This window comes from Centruroides sculpturatus, unplaced genomic scaffold (genome assembly GCF_000671375.1).
Source record: "Centruroides sculpturatus isolate CEXI.00-Female unplaced genomic scaffold, Cexi_2.0 scaffold423, whole genome shotgun sequence".
Lineage (NCBI taxonomy): Eukaryota > Metazoa > Arthropoda > Arachnida > Scorpiones > Buthidae > Centruroides > Centruroides sculpturatus.
The window spans coordinates 549,844-572,217 of record NW_019384765.1 but is presented as its reverse complement, the minus strand read 5'-3'; the positions used below and the strand labels follow the sequence as shown (position 1 = coordinate 572,217).

General features: G+C 29.0%; 1 protein-coding gene across 1 annotated transcript in view; it reads right to left on the bottom strand.

Annotated features, from left to right (window-relative positions):
• The window catches only part of LOC111628904 (zinc finger and SCAN domain-containing protein 23-like), a 49,455-nt gene that overhangs the window by 830 nt on the left and 26,251 nt on the right, over window positions 1–22,374 (bottom strand). Inside the window, exons 7-9 of the mRNA XM_023372761.1 lie at window positions 12,898–13,100; window positions 11,133–11,314; window positions 8,886–8,966 (exon numbers count right to left, since the gene is read on the bottom strand). Coding sequence (XP_023228529.1) covers window positions 8,886–8,966; window positions 11,133–11,314; window positions 12,898–13,100 — 466 coding nt within the window. The remainder of the gene's footprint in view (window positions 1–8,885; window positions 8,967–11,132; window positions 11,315–12,897; window positions 13,101–22,374) is intronic.

Sequence of the window (22,374 nt, the reverse complement as noted above, 5' to 3'; positions counted from 1 at the left end):
CTAATTCAATAATTAAAATACTTGTTAAGAGAGGAATAAATATAATGATAACAGCTGGAGTTAATTAAATACTGTATACACGTTTATAGTTTACTTTTAATAAAAGTAATTATTTTTATTTTTATCTAATCTTATTATATTTCCAAACAAGATTATATTAATTACAAATTGAAATTAATTTAAATGATTAATGATAGCACAGTTGTTAATTAAAAACAAATTTATATTACAAATTTGCAAATCAAGTCATTATCTTCTATTTTTGTATAGAAAAAAGTAATAATGTTAATCTTAACATGTGATACCAGTATTCCTTATTTTTATAAAAATGCAAATTATGAATTTTCTAATGAAGTGTATATAATAATTTATAATGATAATGTAAAAATTTTTCAACATATATCTTCATTTCATTCTTTTTGGATAAAAGTAATAAATTTTTATTAAATTTACAAAATTACTGAATAAAATGATCTAAATAATAATTATTTAAAAAAGAACTGTATGAAAGAAATAATACACTTAAACAATATACAGTAAGACCCCTCTTAACACTGATTCAAGCGGACTGATGCTGTCTGCTCGAAGCCTAAAAAAAAGCTCAAAATTTATGCCGATTCAAATTATTGCAGCACTTCATTGATTCATATATAATACAATTATTCCCAAACACAAACCAATCGGCAAAAGATGGCAATTCGTTGTAGCACTGTACTTCCCTTAAATCTATGTTTGTTTTGTGCAATTTTGGAAAAAATATAACATTACGGATGCCATAGAAAATATAGATTTTGCTTGGCAAGAATTAACTGATAAATGCATGAATGAAGTGTGGAAGAAGTTATGGCTGAAGGTATCCAAGAATTCTCAAGAAGAGCTTATCAATATCGTTAAGTTGATAATTTGCTCAACCTAATCGATACAGCAGGACTAGGAGATGTAGACGAGCAGGAGTTGCTGCTCGTCTACATCTAGTCCTGCTGGTTTCTGGCGAGAGCTTTATCAACGATGACCTTCAAGAACTGGCAGAACAAGGAATTCCTGTAGAACTGGAAAAGTGATTCCGAAAACAAAGAACCCAAAGAATTTCTCTACAGATTTCCTTAGTAAAAGTTTGGTAACATCAACCAAAATCATTGATCAAATTGTAGTGAATGATCCAGATTTTGAAAGAAGTGCAAAAGCACGACAAGATTGGATGTGATCTCTTGCTACTGACATTTGCTTAAGGAAAGAAAAAAGCAATAAATGAAACTACACAGTTTTATTGCAAAAAACAAGAATTTCAGAAGAGCCAGGACCTTCATCACAAAAAATGAACTTTACATTTCTGTGTACATATGTTTGTGTTTTTTAACATATATTATTATGCAAATTAATATAAAAATAACTTAAAACTAAAGTAAAATCTGTTTATTTTTGGTTGCATATTCCCCTTTCCCTATTTACTCGATGTTAAAATTGCTCGTTTAAAGCTGTTTCATTTAGCGCTTTGTCATCTAGGAATGCATCCTCCACGTTAAGTGGGATCTTACTGTATATTGTTACTAAGAAATATATTTATTATTTTTATCATGTCAATTACTGTATTTTTTACAATTTTTTCATAAGTCAATACATCTTTCAATTATATACAGTAGAGCATTGATTATCCGAATACCGATCAACCGAAACATCAGTTAACCAAAATCATTCCAGTCAGCAAATTCAAATTTTTGCTAGGGCTATGGCATTGCAGCACTCTTCCCCTCCCTGCCAAACTGAACTGTAGGCCTACTTTGATGTATTACATTATGTAAGATATGTATTTGTAAGATGGTGTGATACAAATTATATACAGTACAGTTTTGTGTTTAATATATTTTTTTGTTAATGATCAGTTATCCGAACAACCCAATCCTGAATTGTTTCGAATAATCAATGCTCTACTGTATATTTATATAAAATAAAAGAAAAATTTTGCTTTTAATAAATTTTAAAAGAGCAGAAAAAAAGGCCATTAAAGAAAATGCAATATATAAACTATTATTTAAATAGAAGAAAAACAAATAAATCACAAATTACAGTAATAATTTTTAACATTTATTTCATATAAAAATAAGTTATATATGTAAAATTTACAAAAAAAGAAAAGTCAAAGTGAAAATTATTTCAAAATTCCTTGTTTATACTAACGTAACAATATTATTTGATTCTGATGAAACCATGTTGTAATTTACCTTGCTTTTTTTACACACACTACGATGACATTATTCAACACTTGGCAGATTATTCACCACTTTATTCAGTTGGGACGCTATTTACAAGTTGTGTTTCGGGCATTAGCCCTCTTCAGTCAACTAAACATTAAAATAAACCATAAGAAATTATACATATAAATACGCGAGTAAAACATCCCGTAGATACAACATTTAAAAAAATTTTTTTTAAAACATACCTTAAAAGCACATATCACGAGCGTACAGATGTCGTACAAGATGGACAGTTTCATATACTGTATATCAAGTGTGCAATAAACAGATTGACAGTACTCGAAACTGACTGCTTAACAACAGGGCTTTCGAATATGATGTTCTTTAAGTTTATACAAATAATTCAAATAAATAAATTGATGTTTATAAACATTTTTTAACAATATTTGTTTTACCTGTAATTTATATTCATATATTGTACCAAAATTCACACAATAACTGTTGTAACTTTTTTTATGACGAGTTTCATGCACAGTCATCCCAGAGACGCTATTTGGTTAATTTACATATTAATCAGTGAACTTATTTAAAACTATTACATTAAATGTTGTGTACAAACAAATTATTAGTATTTGTTTTGCCTGCAGTTTATATACGGACATCAAATTCACACATTATCAGTTGTAGGTTTTCGTAAAACAAGTCTTGCATACAGTTATCCGAACGATACTATTTGGTCTACTAATTTACATATATAAGTGAGCTGATTTTTGAAACAATTTCAGTATACAATGGAAAATTGTCTACAAACAGGAATTATTATATTAATATTAACTTATATTATTTCCAGATTTTTACAAAAATTTATTTATACATAAACTTTAAACTTTGGTGATTATCGTCATAATTATATCCAACGGTCACCAACTTAATTATAATATTTTTATCCAGTTCTCACTAATTTTGATGCTTAAGTTTTTATTTATACAATTGTTATTTTTATTTTTAATAATCTCAAAACGCTCTTTAAATTTTCTGTTATATGTTTTCTTCTCTTTATGTAGAACCTGTATGTTAGATTTATCTATGTTGCAATCGTTTAGTATACAATGATCATGGAATACTGAGTTTAATCGGTGATACTTCAAATCGGACATATGTTCTTTGACCCTTATTTTTAGTTTGCGTTTTGTTTTGCCTATATAAAAACTGTTTATAAAATACCATGTACATGTAAAACCAACAGCTTTTATATAGGCGAAACAAAACGCAAACTAAAAATAAGGGTCAAAGAACATATGTCCGATTTGAAGTATCACCGATTAAACTCAGTATTCCATGATCATTGTGTACTAAACGATTGCAACATAGATAAATCTAACATACAGGTTCTACATAAAGAGAAGAAAACATATAACAGAAAATTTAAAGAGCGTTTTGAGATTATTAAAAATAAAAATAACAATTGTATAAATAAAAACTTAAGCATCAAAATTAGTGAGAACTGGATAAAAATATTATAATTAAGTTGGTGACCGTTGGATATAATTATGACGATAATCACCAAAGTTTAAAGTTTATGTATAAATAAATTTTTGTAAAAATCTGGAAATAATATAAGTTAATATTAATATAATAATTCCTGTTTGTAGACAATTTTCCATTGTATACTGAAATTGTTTCAAAAATCAGCTCACTTATATATGTAAATTAGTAGACCAAATAGTGTCGTTGGGATAACTGTATGCAAGACTTGTTTTACGAAAACCTACAACTGATAATGTGTGAATTTGATGTCCGTATATAAACTGCAGGCAAAACAAATACTAATAATTTGTTTGTACACAACATTTAATGTAATAGTTTTAAATAAGTTCACTGATTAATATGTAAATTAACCAAATAGCGTCTCTGGGATGACTGTGCATGAAACGCGTCATAAAAAAAGTTACAACAGTTATTGTGTGAATTTTGGTACGATATATGAATATAAATTACAGGTAAAACAAATATTGTTAAAAAATGTTTATAAACATCAATTTATTTATTTGAATTATTTGTATAAACTTAAAGAACATCATATTCGAAAGCCCTGTTGTTAAGCAGTCAGTTTCGAGTACTGTCAATCTGTTTATTGCACACTTGATATATAGTATATGAAACTGTCCATCTTGTACGACATCTGTACGCTCGTGATATGTGCTTTTAAGGTATGTTTTTAAAAAAAATTTTTTAAATGTTGTATCTACGGGATGTTTTACTCGCGTATTTATATGTATAATTTCTTATGGTTTATTTTAATGTTTAGTTGGCTGAAGAGGGGCTAATGCCCGAAACACAACTTGTAAATAGCGTCCCAACTGAATAAAGTGGTGAATAATCTGCCAAGTGTTGAATAATGTCACTGTAGTGTGTCTGTAAAAAAGCAAAAAAATTATTATTTTTTAAAGACAAAAAGCTACTATGATCATAAATCATCCAACACCTGATGCTGAGAAAATATGATCATTATCATCAATATTGTGTTTTTGATAGTTCATTCAATTCACTAAAAAACTGAATTGTATTAATAGTTTTATACTTTTGCTCTAATTTTTTTCATACTAGTTTTTCCATATCAGTACAATTTTTCATATATATTTTCATACTAGTAAATATGCTTAACTATTATATTAATTAAAATAATTATTTTATTATTTGTATATTATTTAATCATATTATTTATATAATACTTATACAAGACAACTGAACTTAGTGCCAATATTTTCAGGATAGATTTCCAAAGTAAGACTAAAATCCTCTATCAGAAGTCACAGCAGTGACTCCCTGCCAAGTAAAAAAGTCACTGACTATATATATAGAAATCAGAGTTGCTGTTATTTGGGGGTAGATTTCTCTGCCCCAAAATGCCTGAAGTAATTCTGAAAATCTTGCTCAAAAGAAAATTGTTTTCTTAGATAGTGTGCAAAATTTCAAGATTTTTTATTATGAGATTACCAAAATACAGTATAAGCAATTGAAAAGTGCAAAAATTGCAAAAAACATGTATTTTCTTCTTTTTCTTCATCCAGCACTACAGATGCTTGTAGAGAAAAAACTATTAGGTGTAGAAAGCTCAAATTTTAAACTTAAGCCTTTCTCATTATCAGCAAGGTGTTCACAAAACTTCTGGGTCATTAGGACAAAGTTCACAGGGTTTCCTCATAGAGCTAATTCAGTTTTACAGCTTAACTTTATGCTTATAAACATAAAATTGCACGGAAACAAATGAATTTTATTTAAAATGTTACTCAGAATTAAAAAAGGTCAAATTTATGCAAATTAAAACTTTTTATAATGCTTTTTCTAAACGGCATATCGAAAGTGTCAGTTGGTGCCATGTTGGTTGGCGATATGTTCAGTTGCAGAGTGCTGACCAAATTGTGCTGTACATCATCATCTTGATTATAACACTTATGTGTTGTGGCATTACAGGAATGGAGTCTTGGAGAACGAACTCATCCGACTTTAGAAAATGAACTCGTCCGCTAGTACTTTCAGTAGTATATAACTACCGTCTTCAGGCAGTCTATCGAATACAACAGATTAAGATTTTCGAACACTAATCCGACAGTTACACAAATTTTTGGATTTTCAATACTATCGAACAATATTAAAAATAAACTATTTCTGCAATCTTTTCTTTCTAATAAGGAAAACCTAAGAATAGCACATCCCCCAATACCCTATTTAGGTCCCATTTCTTTAAAAATTGCACATATGTTTAGAACTAACAGTTTTGTTCAACTAATAACACCACCACCAAGTCTAAGAAGATTACTATGTAATGATAGGGACAGATATCAGTGGAATGAAAAATCAAGAATCTACCAAGTCCTGCTAAAACATGCATTGTCAGGTGAAGAAACCAGTTATGTAGGGGCCACAACTAGAAGGTTATGTTCACGTATTATTGAACATCAAGACGACACCAATAACGGCAGGCCAGTTATAGAGTTAGCAAAGAAAGTGCTTGACCACAATTACCAGCCGCTCTGGAACAAAACAAAATTACTGAAATGCTGCAACAAACATAAAGAGTTATTTGTTTGGGAGAGTCTCTATATTTCTGCCACTGAACCGTGCAACTCCCCAACTCCCGAATTACCAGAAATTTGGGTAACAGCTTTTAAACAACTAAATCCACGATGTTGAAGTCTTTGCTACTCAGATGTATTTTTGACATATTTTATACTTTATGCATGTTCTGGGCTCTTTTACGGCCTTATTCTTTCTAAAACATGCTTAATTAAAACTGTTTTCCTTCCACGTGCTATGATACACAAAATGATTTTTAAATAACATTTAAAAACGGAAAAATCAGTTAATCTGTCGGAAATATTGTTCGATAGTTTCGAAAATCTGAAAATTTGTGAAACCATTGGATTAGTGTTCGAAAATCTTAATCTGTTGTATTCGATAGACCAACTGAAGATGGTAGTTATATACTACTGAAAGTACTAGTGGATGAGTTCATTTTCTAAAGTCGGACGAGTTTATTCTCCAAGACTCCACTCCTGTAACGCCACAACACGTAAGTGTTATAATCATAATAAATGTTGGTGTGAAGTGGCATTGTATTACATCATATATTGTATTATAACTAGTGTTGCAATGAATAGTATATTTGACCTCAGGCCGAATAACAAATATTCGGCCAGGAGCATGGCCGAATAGCCGAATATTCGGCTTGATTAACACACGTACGAAAATTGGTGTGCAAACCGCATTATGGCAAGGATCCTGCTCTCTATTGGCCCGCTGTCACTATGCTTCGCCAATCACGTTAATTCTTGGCAGTTGTAGTGGACAGACAAGAGTGTCATAGAAGTATGTGATAAATGATATCAAATGTGGATAACAATGAAATGACCTATATGTGTAAATAATGGAAAGAGAACAGAGAAGGACCGCGAAGTGAAAATGTGAAAATAAATATGAAATTCAGTTGATAACATAATCGAACAAGTTGAGGCAGCTTATTGGCACGAAATTCGTGGCCGTCAATGCCAAACAATTGTTGTCATAGACTTTGGAAAGCTAAATGCTTGTAATGAAAGTCACTTGGTGTGCACGGGCAAAAGCCTGGGGCCGTTTGGGCTACCAAGCTGTCTCAAATCTGTGAAATCATAACTGCAATGTCCTATCTGTCTCTTTTCTCTGTTATCACCAGGCCGAGTCACGTAATTGTAAAATGTGACGGATAAGTGACGAATTGAAAGTATTGAACGGAAAAGTGACGAATCGAAAGTATCGTGAGAGCGTATTATGATGTATGCATAGGCATACATGGATTAGAGTGATAGAGGAAAGAGAAAGGGAAGATCAAAGACGAGCGCTTAAAAAGAAGGATAAGCAGAGTCAGACCCTCAGATGTGTGAGGTTTCTCCAATGACAGGCGTGTACGTGTGCTGATCTTTGTAATTATAAATTGTCAATACATCTGACTAATATTATTTTCTTTTTTATTTTGTGCATGTTACAAGTTATAAATAAATATAAACAAACAACACTAACCCAACAACATTAAATCTAAATACCAAAATGATTAATTTACTGTGTTTTTGTTATTTATTACTCCTGTTTTTAGGTATTCGGCCGAATAGTGATTAAATATTCGGTATTTGGCCAAATAGTGATTAAATATTCGGTATTAGGCCAAATAGTGAAAAATAGGCCAAATACCGAATAGTAATTTGAATATTCGTTTCATCATCATCATCATCATCAATTGTTTTAGTTTAATAATACAATTATTAAACTAAAACAATTGATATCCAAACAAAAACATCTGAAATGTAAAAAATTTCACCAAGTAAAAATTTATGACAATTTAGACAACAATCAAAATTTTTTCAGAAGTTTTCTTTTGGTAAAGATAAGCTTGGCACTTTAAAGCAAAATGTAGAAAAGCATAATACAGGTAAAAAACTTGTGAGTAGTGCTTTGAAGTGGGCATTATTCTATGACAGCATAATTCTATTCTATGGAAGCATAATTCTATGACAAAGGGGATGGAAAAGCTCATCCACAGATATGACAAATGCCTCAATCTTCACAGTGATTATGTCAAAAAGTAACCATGTTTGTATCTAATTTTTGGAAATAAAATTCATTTTGTAATTTACACTTGTCTTTGTTTTATGGACCATTGAAGCTTGAAAAAACCGCCCTTGTAAATGTCTATAATATCATAATACAAATATACAAATATAAGCTCAATGGTTATATTAAAGCCAAACAATTGCTAGATTAGATTGGGCTATATTACTGCTACTATTAATAATTAAATATGGATTGTAACACAAAAACTTGTTTGGTTTTATCTACTTCCATTTACAAAATTTTTGGAAAAGAATTTTTTCTTAGAAAAAGCATGATATTTTTAATGCCATTATATACAATTTCAATTTTTAAAAATTCCTATATATTTACAAAATATTTTTCTAAGACTTCATATTTACAATAAACAAAAAACACTAATATTTTTTTCTAAATCTAATAATGTGGACTAGTACATGTGATGACTATAGATTAATTTATAAAAAGTTTATTTTTTAATAATTATTTAATCAAAACTTTATTTTAAAATTTTACTTCTACAAAATGCATTTAATTAAATAAATAACCTACTTTTACTAATTTAATACTTACCACAGCCAATTCATTTTCACATTGTTGGGACTGATCCACACCACAATTTGTATTTTGTAGACGTTCATGATGTTTAATGTGCTATTAAAAATAATGAGAATATAAATAAATGTTATCACTTTAAATTTTGAATGAGTATTGTTTTAATTTAAATTATTATTAAATGTAAACTATTTTAAATTACACTACCCAACATGATTTTTACCTTCAAGGAAATAAATGCGGTTTTTTTTTATCAATTCTGATGCTTACATTTTGAATCAGCAAGAAAATGTCAAGTCATGCCACATATTAAAGCCTGTACATCAGGTATCTATGAATTTACCAATGTAACTAGATGATTTAACACCACCAATATTAGGAATTAATATTACAGGAAGCACTTTTAGTAAAGTAAAACAAGCAGCTAAAACATAAAACTGATATCATGTGTTCTTAAACCGACTAGACTGTTTTAAGTGCTTTAAATAAGAACTGAGCTTTAGTGTGGGTTTTGGAACAGTTTATTGAGATTCCTATGACAATGATATTCAAATAAAATAGAACTTCAGGTACACTCAACAAATTAAATTAATCTATAGTAATATAGTTACTATAGATTAATTTAATTTGTTGAGTGTAACTGTTGGCATTCTGCTATAATTGGACAAACTATGATAATTTTTGTATTCAGAACATCAGATATAGTTGGCTAAAGTAGGTATCTGCCTCCACTGATTTGTTAATGGGCAAAAAGATAATGTATCTTTTAATTTATTCTTTTATTTCATTCTGTTTTCATTTTGCCATGTATTATAACTCTTAGATACAAATAATATTAATATGAGTAAAAGTCATATTCAGCTTGTACAACATCTTTTTTGCAGAGCTTTTGATATCCTACAGGATCATAATATGGTTCAGATTCCATTCTGATATATTATCCAATGCATCAGATTCCCATTCTGATATAGCAGCCAATGTTCAAAACAATGTAAATAAAGAAACAAAACTATATTAGAATGATTTTCATAGGTACATGTGCTATATCAATAAGCTATTCTATTATTTCTATACCATTATACAAAGATGTGTATAATGGTACACATATGCTACCTTTTGATGCATGATAGGAAAATCTGAAAGTGATTTTTGAAATCAGGAGGAATTTTTTCTATGAGAATTACCTATTTTAACCCCTAATGTATAGTACTTATTATTTTCTCAAGTATGTAAAAGTGGTCATGGGTGTTTTGAGGAATCATTGTCAGAAAAGTGTAATATTTTTTCTGGCAGAATCTTTTGTATCATATAACTTGATTAAAAATGGAGATGTGATGCTTGTCTGGTAAGACCTACATTTGCAATTCTGTTCAAAACTGCCAGATTGAAAGTACAAAGAAAATACAAAGTTTATTGCATGTTGAAGGAACAATATTAGGACCTGAGGACATGCACTAATTGATGTATTTTGAGGCTTTCTTTTGTACAGTATCTAGTAAACTGTTGTCAAAAATGTGTTTAAATATTTGCAGCACATCATCATAATCAATGGTTGGACCAGGATTGCCAGAAAATGTAAACCAAAATGCTGCAGGAGAAACAAAAGGTTGTGTTGACATTTTGCCATATTCTCATCTGAGACAAATTCACTTCACTTCCATCTTCACTTTCTTCTTCAGTGGTAGATAGATCAAAAGGATCACTGTCAGTTTCACTAAAATTGAAAGTGTCTTCACTATCCATATCAATTTTATCCATTTTTATTCAAAAACATGGGTATAACTTAGGCTGCAAAGTTTCTCTTAGAAAAATCATATGACAAAAATACCAAGATACTACATCTGGAATGAGAAAAGAAAAAAAATCAATAGTCTGACTTAATTCAGAATGATATTCTAAAACAAAACAGTCAAGTCTGAGTTAACTTGGGATAGTATGTTAGAGAATTAATGCAGGAGGTATAAAAAGAACATTTTTGTTGGGTAGTGCTATAATATATTTTTATGAGTTATTCTTAATTTAAAATTATTTATTAACTTAGAATCTTAATAAAAGCTTAATAAATATTTTTATAAACAATTTTTAAAATAGTTTAATAAAATAAAATCAAACAAATATAATTAAAACTGTTATAAGACTTCTTAAATATATAAATTCTTCTTACTATTATTCAAAAAATAAATTTGCAATTCAAAATAAATAATTTATTAAAACTAATTACTAATTCTTTCTTATTCATATGACTACAATCAAGCTATCAAATACCTTATAACATGCAGACATTTCAGCAAAACCCTTCATACAATATTTACATTCATATGGTTTTAAACCATAATGGCGATTAGTATGTTCATTAAGAGATTGTTGACGAGTAAATGATTTTCCACAGATTTCACAAACAAAAGGACGTTCTCCTGTATGTATCCTATTATGTCTTTCCAAATCTCCTATTCAAAACAAAAATTTTAAATAAAATAAGTCCTATGAAATAACTAATGTTATTGCTACAAATTTTTACATGTATAATAATAATCATTACATGTATTTATTAATTAAACTAATAACAGAACTTTGATATTAAAAAGATAATTGTTAATATCTTTTTAATATGAAATTTCTTTCAATACTTTCATTGAATTAACAAAAAAATAATTTAGTCATTAACCAAACAGTAATTTTATTTAAATCAATATAAAATTCTCATAGGGAGGAATAATAACTAAAAAACATTAGATCAAATTTTTGCCTTAGATCCTGATATTAGTTACAAAATACATGAAAAACTGACATCTGATCACTGCATTGATATAAGCATTTATCCATTTAATCTCTATTCATTTAAGCTATTTAATCTCAACTGTATAATAAATTTCTGCATCTTCAATGAGACTTGAAAATATGTACAGTATAGGTAATAGATGAAGGAAAAGAAATTATATCTTGATATTAAATGTAATATCTAGACTCATTCACTTTCTTTCTTGTATCATATCATATTATTCATATCACATTATTAACCACATTATCAATCAAATTTTAATACACAAATCTCCAATCCTCATTTGACAATGAAAATATAATTGGTGATATACCATAAGTAGCCAACATCACTGAGAAATTTTTATACCAACTGTTTTTATAATTACTCTTTTGCTTAGCCAGTATTCTAATTTTTGGAAATAAAATTCATTTTGTAATTTACACTTGTCTTTGTTTTATGGACCATTGAAGCTTGAAAAAACCGCCCTTGTAAATGTCTATAATATCATAATACAAATATACAAATATAAGCTCAATGGTTATATTAAAGCCAAACAATTGCTAGATTAGATTGGGCTATATTACTGCNTCAACCTAAACAGATAACAGATTGTATGTTCTCATTTACAAAAAGTCAAATTGATTAAATAAAACAATGTTAAATTACTAGCATCAAAACTTTGTTTAATTAGTTAAATTTAAAGTGATCATCTGAAATATATTTTTAAATTTAGAAAATTTTACTGTGAAGAATTTGATGTAATAAGTTGTTACATTTAAACAATGCATTATAATACAATTTATGTGATATTTATAATTAAGAACTTAATTTTAATTTATAAAATTAAAAAATTATTATTTTATTAATAATTATTACAATAAATAATCTGTAAAAAAATTTAATACGAAAAAGTTTTTATGGAAATTGATTTAATTGACCTACAAACCCCTTGCACACTTTTCCAACTGTAAAACATGTGCAAGGTGGTTTGTAAGTCAATTAATAATTTCAGTTTGAGTAGAACTTAATAATTTTTATGGAAAATTTCACTAACTATTAATTAAATTTTTTTATGCAAGTATTACATTAACTTTCTTTTATACTGAAATGATTTTGTATTTATAAGTCAGTAGTATCTATGTTATTTTTGGGTAATATCAATTATTATTTATCATGAAACTAATTTATATAATATTGTATAACAGTTCCATGTATGATATAAATTATTAAACTTTATTCCAAATAAATAATTAAAACATTAATATTTACCTTTTGTTAGAAATCTAGCAGGACAAAAAGCACAAGCATATTTTCTAACACCTTCATGCCTTAGCATATGAAGGCGGAGTTGTGATTTTTGACGAAATGACTTTCCACAATGTTCACATAAATGAGCTTTCTGATCTAAATGCATTGCCATATGAGTTTGAAGAATACCAGTTTGAGCAAAACGTTTTCCACATACTTGGCACCTTGAAGTTACAATTTCATTTAATTAAATTTATTTTAATATATCATCTACAAAAAAAAATTCTAATATGCTACAATAGTCAACTTTCAAAATTAACTACACATCAAAGTAATTATAATGTACCATACTGTCTTATGGCATTAAAAATAACCTTTTATTCAAAACTGCAAGTATTGTTTGATCTAATTCCAATTGAATCCACCTAAGGAGGATAGTTCCAAGTTACTGAAGGTACTTGCAATTTTGAATAATGCCATAAGACAGTGAGTACATTACATCATACTAAACTCTCTTTTTGAATAATATTAAAATAAAAATAAATTCATCATTTTTAAAATCACAGAAATGAACAAATTTTGCTTATTCAATATATTTTCAGACCACTTTTATAATGTTTATTGTATAAATTGTAAGAATAAATTAAAAATTATGTAACATATTTTTACTCTAATACATGCAAATATTTTTATGTTTATGCATTTGTATCTAGTAAAGATCATTATCTGGAATTAATCTTTTGGAGTTATATATTAAACATGTGTAGAACTAGTACAATTCCAAATGAATATGCGAGTAGTGGGATTGACTATTTTAAATATGTTTTGCTTTCAACTGTGTTGCTAGTATTGAGTTTAATCTGTTATTGTATTCTTTTGTTAGTCTCTGTTTGAATTGTACATATTCTTTGAGTTTAGTCTGTTGGAGTCCTAAATATCTGTAGTCATCTCCCATACATGGATCCGTGTCTCTTTTTACTCTGACTTTTTTATTTGCTATGCCAAATTCCATTTTTGTATCAGTGGAGTATGTGTAATTTTTAACAGGTGAATTAGTTGTACATGGGTAATTATGTAGTGCTTTCTGTTGTTCATGTACAGTACACGATGGGATTGATATGTATTATACTATTTTGTTGTATTTGATGTCATATCCATACTTTTCATTGTTTGATCTGTTCCTTGCTATTCCCAAAATATTTTGGGCTGAAACATGATGACTAGGGTTTCTCATTTCCCGGTCTTTTGCTTGTCCCGGGATCCCGGGATAAAAGTGAACTGTTTCCCGGGATCCCAGGATAGAATTAATTATTTTTAATGTATACAAAATATCTTGAAATCAAATGATATAATTATTTTCCATTTTTTAAAGTAATTTTAAAGTTCTGTAACCTCCAAAATCATATTAATAATGCTGTGTAAGGTCTATAGGCCTATAATAAAAATTACCTTTAAATAACGNGGATACGTCATAAAATTTGAATATAATTTTGCTCCACAGTACGAACAAAAACTCACCATACGATGTTACATTAGTTTGCAGTGCCATTTTTTATTCACTTCTGTTCATTGGTCTCAGTCCACGTGTTTGCTTCGTCGTGGAAGGATCCTGCTCGATAAAGGAAATCTTGAGGTATTATCAGAAAGTGACTGATTTTAATGAAAATAAACATCCTGAAAAAAGTTCACACTGACCGTATTGCTGCTCAGAGTAATGACATTTGCCTAAGTCATTTTAGAAACATTTAAAAAGTAGGCAAAGCCAAACCTCTTTGGATAGATATTTTACCAAGCAACCTCTATCCAGTGAAAGTGCTGGTGGAAGTGAAAGTAAGAAAGCAAAAAGCAGTGAATAAAAAAATTTAAAAAAATATATAGAACTGAAAAGTTAAAAAATTAGTGTTACATTATTTTTAAGTTATTGTTACATTATGTTATGTAAGTTAAGTTTTAGTATTATTTCCCTTCTCCCTCTCCTCAGCCACCAGTTTACACCTCCACCATCGTCTATCCTGAAAGGTAAAGTGCAAATAAAACTAATTTTTGTTTTTTTTTTATCAATTATTATTCTATTACAGTTATTTATACATTTACAACTACAAAATGCATTTTTTAGTGGTTTCCTTACTAAAGTTTTTTTTTCAATGTACTACTTATCTTTAATTTGAGTGTGTTTTTTGTGTTGGAGTGGATTATTTGGTTTTACATGTAATCCTATGGGGAAAAATTATTCACCTTACAACATTTTCATGATACAATCTCAGTTTCGGAATGGATTAATTTCGTATCCTGAGGTACTACTATACTACTTTGTGTATTCTAGAAATATAATAAGGATTGACTGTATTTTGTAAAGTTATGCAAAAATGATGAATGTGAGATGCTGTCAAATTCTTTTTTGTAATTTATATATACTGTACAGAGGTTTATATGTACTGTACATTGTCATAGAGTAATTGAATCTCAAGTAACTGTTTTTTGCATCTTTTGTTTCTATAACAGCTTTTTTTTTGTTCTGTGAGAATTCTTTGTTGTTCTGTTTGCTTGTAATATTTTATTTATGATTCAAGATATGATTATTTTGCATAAAATGTTGGAAACAAGTGATCAATCTGTATTATGTAGGATCTTTAGTATTGTGCTTTTGCATTTTATGTATGTGATTCCCTGTGTATGAAATTGGCATGTCTTTGTGGATTTTTGACTGTGCATGTAAAATATATAGTTAGTTTCTGTGCATAGATGTAAATTTTTTGTACCAGAAATTATGATTCTTGTCTACACTGCATATTCTTTGTACTGTATTTTGAATGTTATATATGTTTATGTCAACAGAGGGCATGATTAATTTGTCAGGCATGTATTGTTCTTCCTCCTTGATCCAGTTTGCTTCATCTTTGCTTCACTGGACTGGATCAAAGAGCAGACCAATAGTCTAAGTTCTTTTTCTGTATAAATGCAACAAAAAAAGTTTATTATATGGTGGTATGTTTGTTATGTAGTTATCTATAGAAAAATGTCCCATTGTTTATGAACAATTTATTTATTCTTTTCATAGCATGCAGGTTTTGTATTATTTGAATCTTTGTGACATGGCTGCATGTTTCTGTTAGAGTGTCAATGAATTCCTGTAAATGCGTGTTGTTTGTGTTGTGTGCATATTTTAATTTTCCTGCCTTCATCTTATTGGTTGAGAGCCACAGTGAGGGAGCTCATTTCAATTGTTGTTCAAATTATCATCATTATTGTATAACATTGTATAAACCTATATAATAATAATAAAAATTCAGCAATGAGTTGCTTAACTTTTCCAGCAACATTTAAAATTTTGGTAGTTCTATCTGTTATGATATTTAACTTATAATTTTTTATATTTTATTTTTAATTACATAAAATGGCAAAAAAACTTAATTTTGAGGGTAAGGATGTGTTTCATAAAATATTGTAAATGCTAATAACAAGTAAAATCATCATTAAGTCTGACCCTATTTGAGATATAATCCCCTTTATCTCCCCACCCCATTAACCTTTAACCACCAAAAGTTAATAGCATCAATCCCCTAATACACAAACTCTTTGCAAAATTCAGAAAATTTTGACAAGAAGCAAAGGTGTTATTAAATTTCAAAAAGGGTGAACAAAATCATGCCCTCCACACACTAACATCCATATACAGAGATACCTCAGTTTTCGCTGATCTGTCCAAAAACAATCAGTAAAATCCGAAACTGATGAAAACCAAGACAATTATTTCCATATGAATCAATGTAAATCCAATTAATTTGTTTTAGACACTCCAAAATACATACCAAAATTTTATAGCGAATAAATATAGTGTTTAATACTAAAAACAATAAGAAATTAATATAAAATGAACTCAAAAGACTAATGTAAAGAATAAACAAATAATTAACATAGCATTCGAAGGGCTGCTGACTCTAGAAACTTTCTTTGGTCCCATGATGGAACTAAAAGGAAAGAAAAGCAATGGAATTGTTTGGCTAGACACACAGATAAATACTCACACAACGAGAAACACCACCACACTGAGCAGGAAAATGCATGGGTTGACCTTTGTTTTGCAAAATTAGCAGCGATGTCACAGCGGTGAAATTCAGAGCACACTGATGAAATCAAAGGCAACCAACAAAAAACTGAGACAAATTTTTCGTGAAAAAAAAAAAATTGACAAAAACCGAAGTATCACTGTATACAGGGAAAAACACCCAAATTTTTTTACATTTCTTGATGTTTCAAGGTCCTAAGTCCAAAAATGTAAAAATCTTAGGGGGTCATTTTTTGACCAATTGCCATTCTTTCCCTCTGTTATATATAACAGAGTAATAACAATTTTAAAATATTTAAACTATGTAAACTGTAAGAATAATGATTATTTCAATGCTACAATTCTTTGTTTCTAATCTGCTGAACATACTAATGTTTCTTAGCATCTGATTTAGCTTTAATTCTAGCTGATAACATTTAATTTGCTCAATTCACTTCATTCAAACTCTTTGAAGAAAAGTAATTATATCTGAAGTAATTATATTAGATAGACCTTATCTACTTATAAAATTTTATCCATTACCTTCAAAAACTTATTGTGAATCTAGTATTATATACAATCATATAGAAATATCATTAAGGAGATTAAAATATTAAAATCTTAATCTGAGATTGAGATATTAATTGTACTTCTTGTATTTATAAATTATTTCTGTTTTCATTTAAAATGAACAAATACAGTCAAACCTGTCTATAACAGAATCTGAATTTAGCAAAAATCTGTCATTAATGAAAAATTTCTTTGGTCACTTGAATATTTTGCAAAAATTAATGTAAATTAACCTGTATATAGTGGAACCTGTCTAACGTGGAAACGGAAAGGTAAATTGGATCATATGACAGAAAAATCAGTATCTTTATCTGATTTAACAAAAATTTAACAAGTAGTTTACAAGCCTACCATATATATCATAAAAAAGTCTAAAAATACACATAGCCAATACATGCCCCAGAATAGCAAAATACGACTACGGTATTACAGTAATTTTATTGGGGATTTGAACAGAAAGCTTTTGTGTATTTTTATTAACAGCTGTTTTTACTTAACATAATTACTGGTACATCACATATTTATAAGTTGTGAAATTTAACACATTATTCCTGATGAGATTGTATACTTTGTTTTGAAGCTTGTTTTAAACCTTTTTACATCACATTTTGTTTGAATAAAATCAAGTTGAAATGTCTGCAAGATGAAATGCAAATTGGATGCATTACTCATGCTTTTTAAGTTTTGTAAAGGATATCACGCTATACAAACAGTAAAAAAATATTTGTACTGTGTATGGGGAAGATGCTTCTAAACTCCGAATGAGTCAAATGTGCTTTTGAAAGTATCATTCGGAAAATTATAAACTAAAGGATACAAAACATATGGGCACCCAAAAACTGCTGAAGAGAAATTGCAGGAAGAAATTATTAAAGATTGAATTTGCAACAAATCTTAGTGTGTCACAGACATGTATCATTGAAACATTGCATCCACTTGAAATGGTTGTAAAACATGCTGATGATTGTGTTTTGCATGCAGTTTGTTTTTTTTTCCCACTTATTAAAATGTGAACTGAATCTACTATAATTTTGTTTGATGAAGGTAGGCAGCAGTAAGGTTTTATTTTATTTTTAAACTAGATACTCATTTTATCTTAGAGAACTTTTTTAAGGATGAATGAAAAAATTAAAGTTAAAATAAAAATATTTGTTATTGACCGAAAATTTGTTCTAGCAGGTGGTAATTGTTCTTTGATTGAATAACAAGATACCACTGTATTTGATTACTGTGATTTTGATATAGGCAGTACACATCAAGAAATTTATTAATCACATTAATCAAGGGAGACATATACAGTGGGTGATCGGTTAACGAACATAATCCGTTCCAAGACTTTGTTCGCTATCCAAATTGTTCGTTAACCGATTATCGATTTACCACAGGTTTTAATGGGAATTTAATTAATTCGTTCTGGAGACCCCTAAAAATAAAAAATATATACTTTCTTACTACGTTTATTTATATGTAATAATAAAAATACATACGTACACAGTCTTGCATTTTTATTAGTCATGTTTTTTTCCGTTTGAAAGGGTTAAAGAATCTGTCTAATGTCGATTGCTTTTCTCACTTCGTCAGGATTTTTTGTAAGTAATTAATAGCATTGCAATTGTAGAAATCCCCAAGCCTCAACCTGGTTTGGATGCCATTCTAAGACTGTTGTTCTGACATCCTCCCACTTCTTCAAAGGATCTTTAATAACAGATATCCACTTTTTCAGAAGAAAACATATCTCGCCGAGTTTCTTGGTGTTCTTCATTCAAGAATTCTTTGTGGTCTTCAGTTGTCAGATAACTTTCGGATTCCATTATGAGCTCTTCGATGTTCTTTATTTCTCAGATATGATTTTTGTTACTCCTTTAGCTGCTTGAGTCTTCTTGATTATACAGTATTTTTCTCAAATTAGATTGAACTGTCGCATACTGTAGACCTGTTCAAGCCACACTGCCCAGCAACATCAAAAATCTTCTGCCCACTCTTTAATCTTTAGTATTATACTCTCACCTTTCGAAAATAAAAACCAATGCAAAACTTAACGAGTGCCTATCTGACAGTCTCGCGAATACATAAAAGAATTGTTTTGTCAGAAAAATAAAAGACTGGAATTACAAGGGAGAGTTTCAAAGTTCGGAGGAATACTATCCGATCGGTATATACCGGCTTGAACTTCGATGTTGACATCTCCCACACTCCGAAAAGTTTCGAATTGTTGTTCGAAGACAAGGAAAGTCCAATCGGTATTATTATTTTACTCTTCTTCTTATGTTTGTTCTGTAGGCTGTTCGTTATCCGACCATGTGTTCATTGTCCGAACATAAAAATCTTTTGCGAAAGTGTTCGTTATCCGATTTGTTCGTTAACTGATCACCCACTGTAGTAGGTAACCTGTATATAATGGAAACCTGTCTACTACTAAAGAATTGTTTGATTCCTTGGTGTTCCATTAGACAGGTTTGGCTGTATATTGAAAACTGAGCAAATCATACTGTCACATTTTTTATTCATTTTTCAAAAAATATACAAGTTAAAATCATTAAATAATTATCATCAGATTCAGCTTCATTTTTAATTCATGTATCTGAAAAGTATTGGAATCCAAATACAGTGGGTGATCGGTTAACGAACATAATCTGTTCCAAGACTTTGTTAGTTATCCGAATTGTTTGTTAACCGATTATTGATTTACCATAGGAATTTGATTAANAATTTGCTCAAATTCACTTCATTCAAATTCTTTGAAGAAAAGTAATTATATCTGAAGTAATTATATTAGATAGACCTTATCTACTTATAAAATTTTATCCATTACCTTCAAAAACTTATTGTGAATCTAGTATTATATACAATCATATAGAAATATCATTAAGGAGATTAAAATATTAAAATCTTAATCTGAGATTGAGATATTAATTGTACTTCTTGTATTTATAAATTATTTCTGTTTTCATTTAAAATGAACAAATACAGTCAAACCTGTCTATAACAGAATCTGAATTTAGCAAAAATCTGTCATTAATGAAAAATTTCTTTGGTCGCTTGAATATTTTGCAAAAATTAATGTAAATTAACCTGTATATAGTGGAACCTGTCTAACGTGGAAACGGAAAGGTAAATTGGATCATATGACAGAAAAATCAGTATCTTTATCTGATTTAACAAAAATTTAACAAGAAGTTTACAAGCCTACCATATATAAAATCATAAAAAAGTCTAAAAATACACATAGCCAATACATGCCCCAGAATAGCAAAATACGACTACGGTATTACAGTAATTTTATTGGGGATTTGAACAGAAAGCTTTTGTGTATTTTTATTAACAGCTGTTTTTACTTAACATAATTACTGGTACATCACATATTTATAAGTTGTGAAATTTAACACATTATTCCTGATGAGATTGTATACTTTGTTTTGAAGCTTGTTTTAAACCTTTTTACATCACATTTTGTTTGAATAAAATCAAGTTGAAATGTCTGCAAGATGAAATGCAAATTGGATGCATTACTCATGCTTTTTAAGTTTTGTAAAGGATATCACGCTATACAAACAGTAAAAAAATATTTGTACTGTGTATGGGGAAGATGCTTCTAAACTCCGAATGAGTCAAATGTGGTTTTGAAAGTATCATTCGGAAAATTATAAACTAAAGGATACAAAACATATGGGCACCCAAAAGCTGCTGAAGAGAAATTGCAGGAAGAAATTATTAAAGATTGAATTTGCAACAAATCTTAGTGTGTCACAGACATGTATCATTGAAACATTGCATCCACTTGAAATGGTTGTAAAACATGCTGATGATTGTGTTTTGCATGCAGTTTGTTTTTTTTCCCCACTTATTAAAATGTGAACTGAATCTACTATAATTTTGTTTGATGAAGGTAGGCAGCAGTAAGGTTTTATTTTATTTTTAAACTAGATACTCATTTTATCTTAGAGAACTTTTTTAAGGATGAATGAAAAAATTAAAGTTAAAATAAAAATATTTGTTATTGACCGAAAATTTGTTCTAGCAGGTGGTAATTGTTCTTTGATTGAATAACAAGATACCACTGTATTTGATTACTGTGATTTTGATATAGGCAGTACACATCAAGAAATTTATTAATCACATTAATCAAGGGAGACATATACAGTGGGTGATCGGTTAACGAACATAATCCGTTCCAAGACTTTGTTCGCTATCCAAATTGTTCGTTAACCGATTATCGATTTACCACAGGTTTTAATGGGAATTTAATTAATTCGTTCTGGAGACCCCTAAAAATAAAAAATATATACTTTCTTACTACGTTTATTTATATGTAATAATAAAAATACATACGTACACAGTCTTGCATTTTTATTAGTCATGTTTTTTTCCGTTTGAAAGGGTTAAAGAATCTGTCTAATGTCGATTGCTTTTCTCNCATTAAATATGCAAATTAACAATGAAATTGTCAAACTGCTATAGCAAGCTAGACTTTACTACTATTTAGTACTAAGGATGCACTGATAAGCAAAATGGCCGATTACCGATTAATCGGCCATGCGTTATCAGCCGATTAGTGTTAATAATTTATTGCATTAATAGTGTGAGATCCTGGAGTTAATTATACAGTTAATTATAATATGGAAAAAACCCATTTTTCTCCACCTGGTATTTCCATCTCCCTCAGGTCAGATAAACAAGAGACGATCGAATATCCTTGCAAAATCAACAATCTCTTCCTTTGTTTCTAAAATAAATCTCAACACTTAATTGTTGATGCATGTAAACTTCAACATTGTTTAAAAAGCTGAAGTGTTTCTGTGTTTAACAGAAACAAAATATATTTCTTTAACCGCTGATATTTGGACAGCAACTACAAACAATTCTCCTTTTTTAAGTGTAACAGC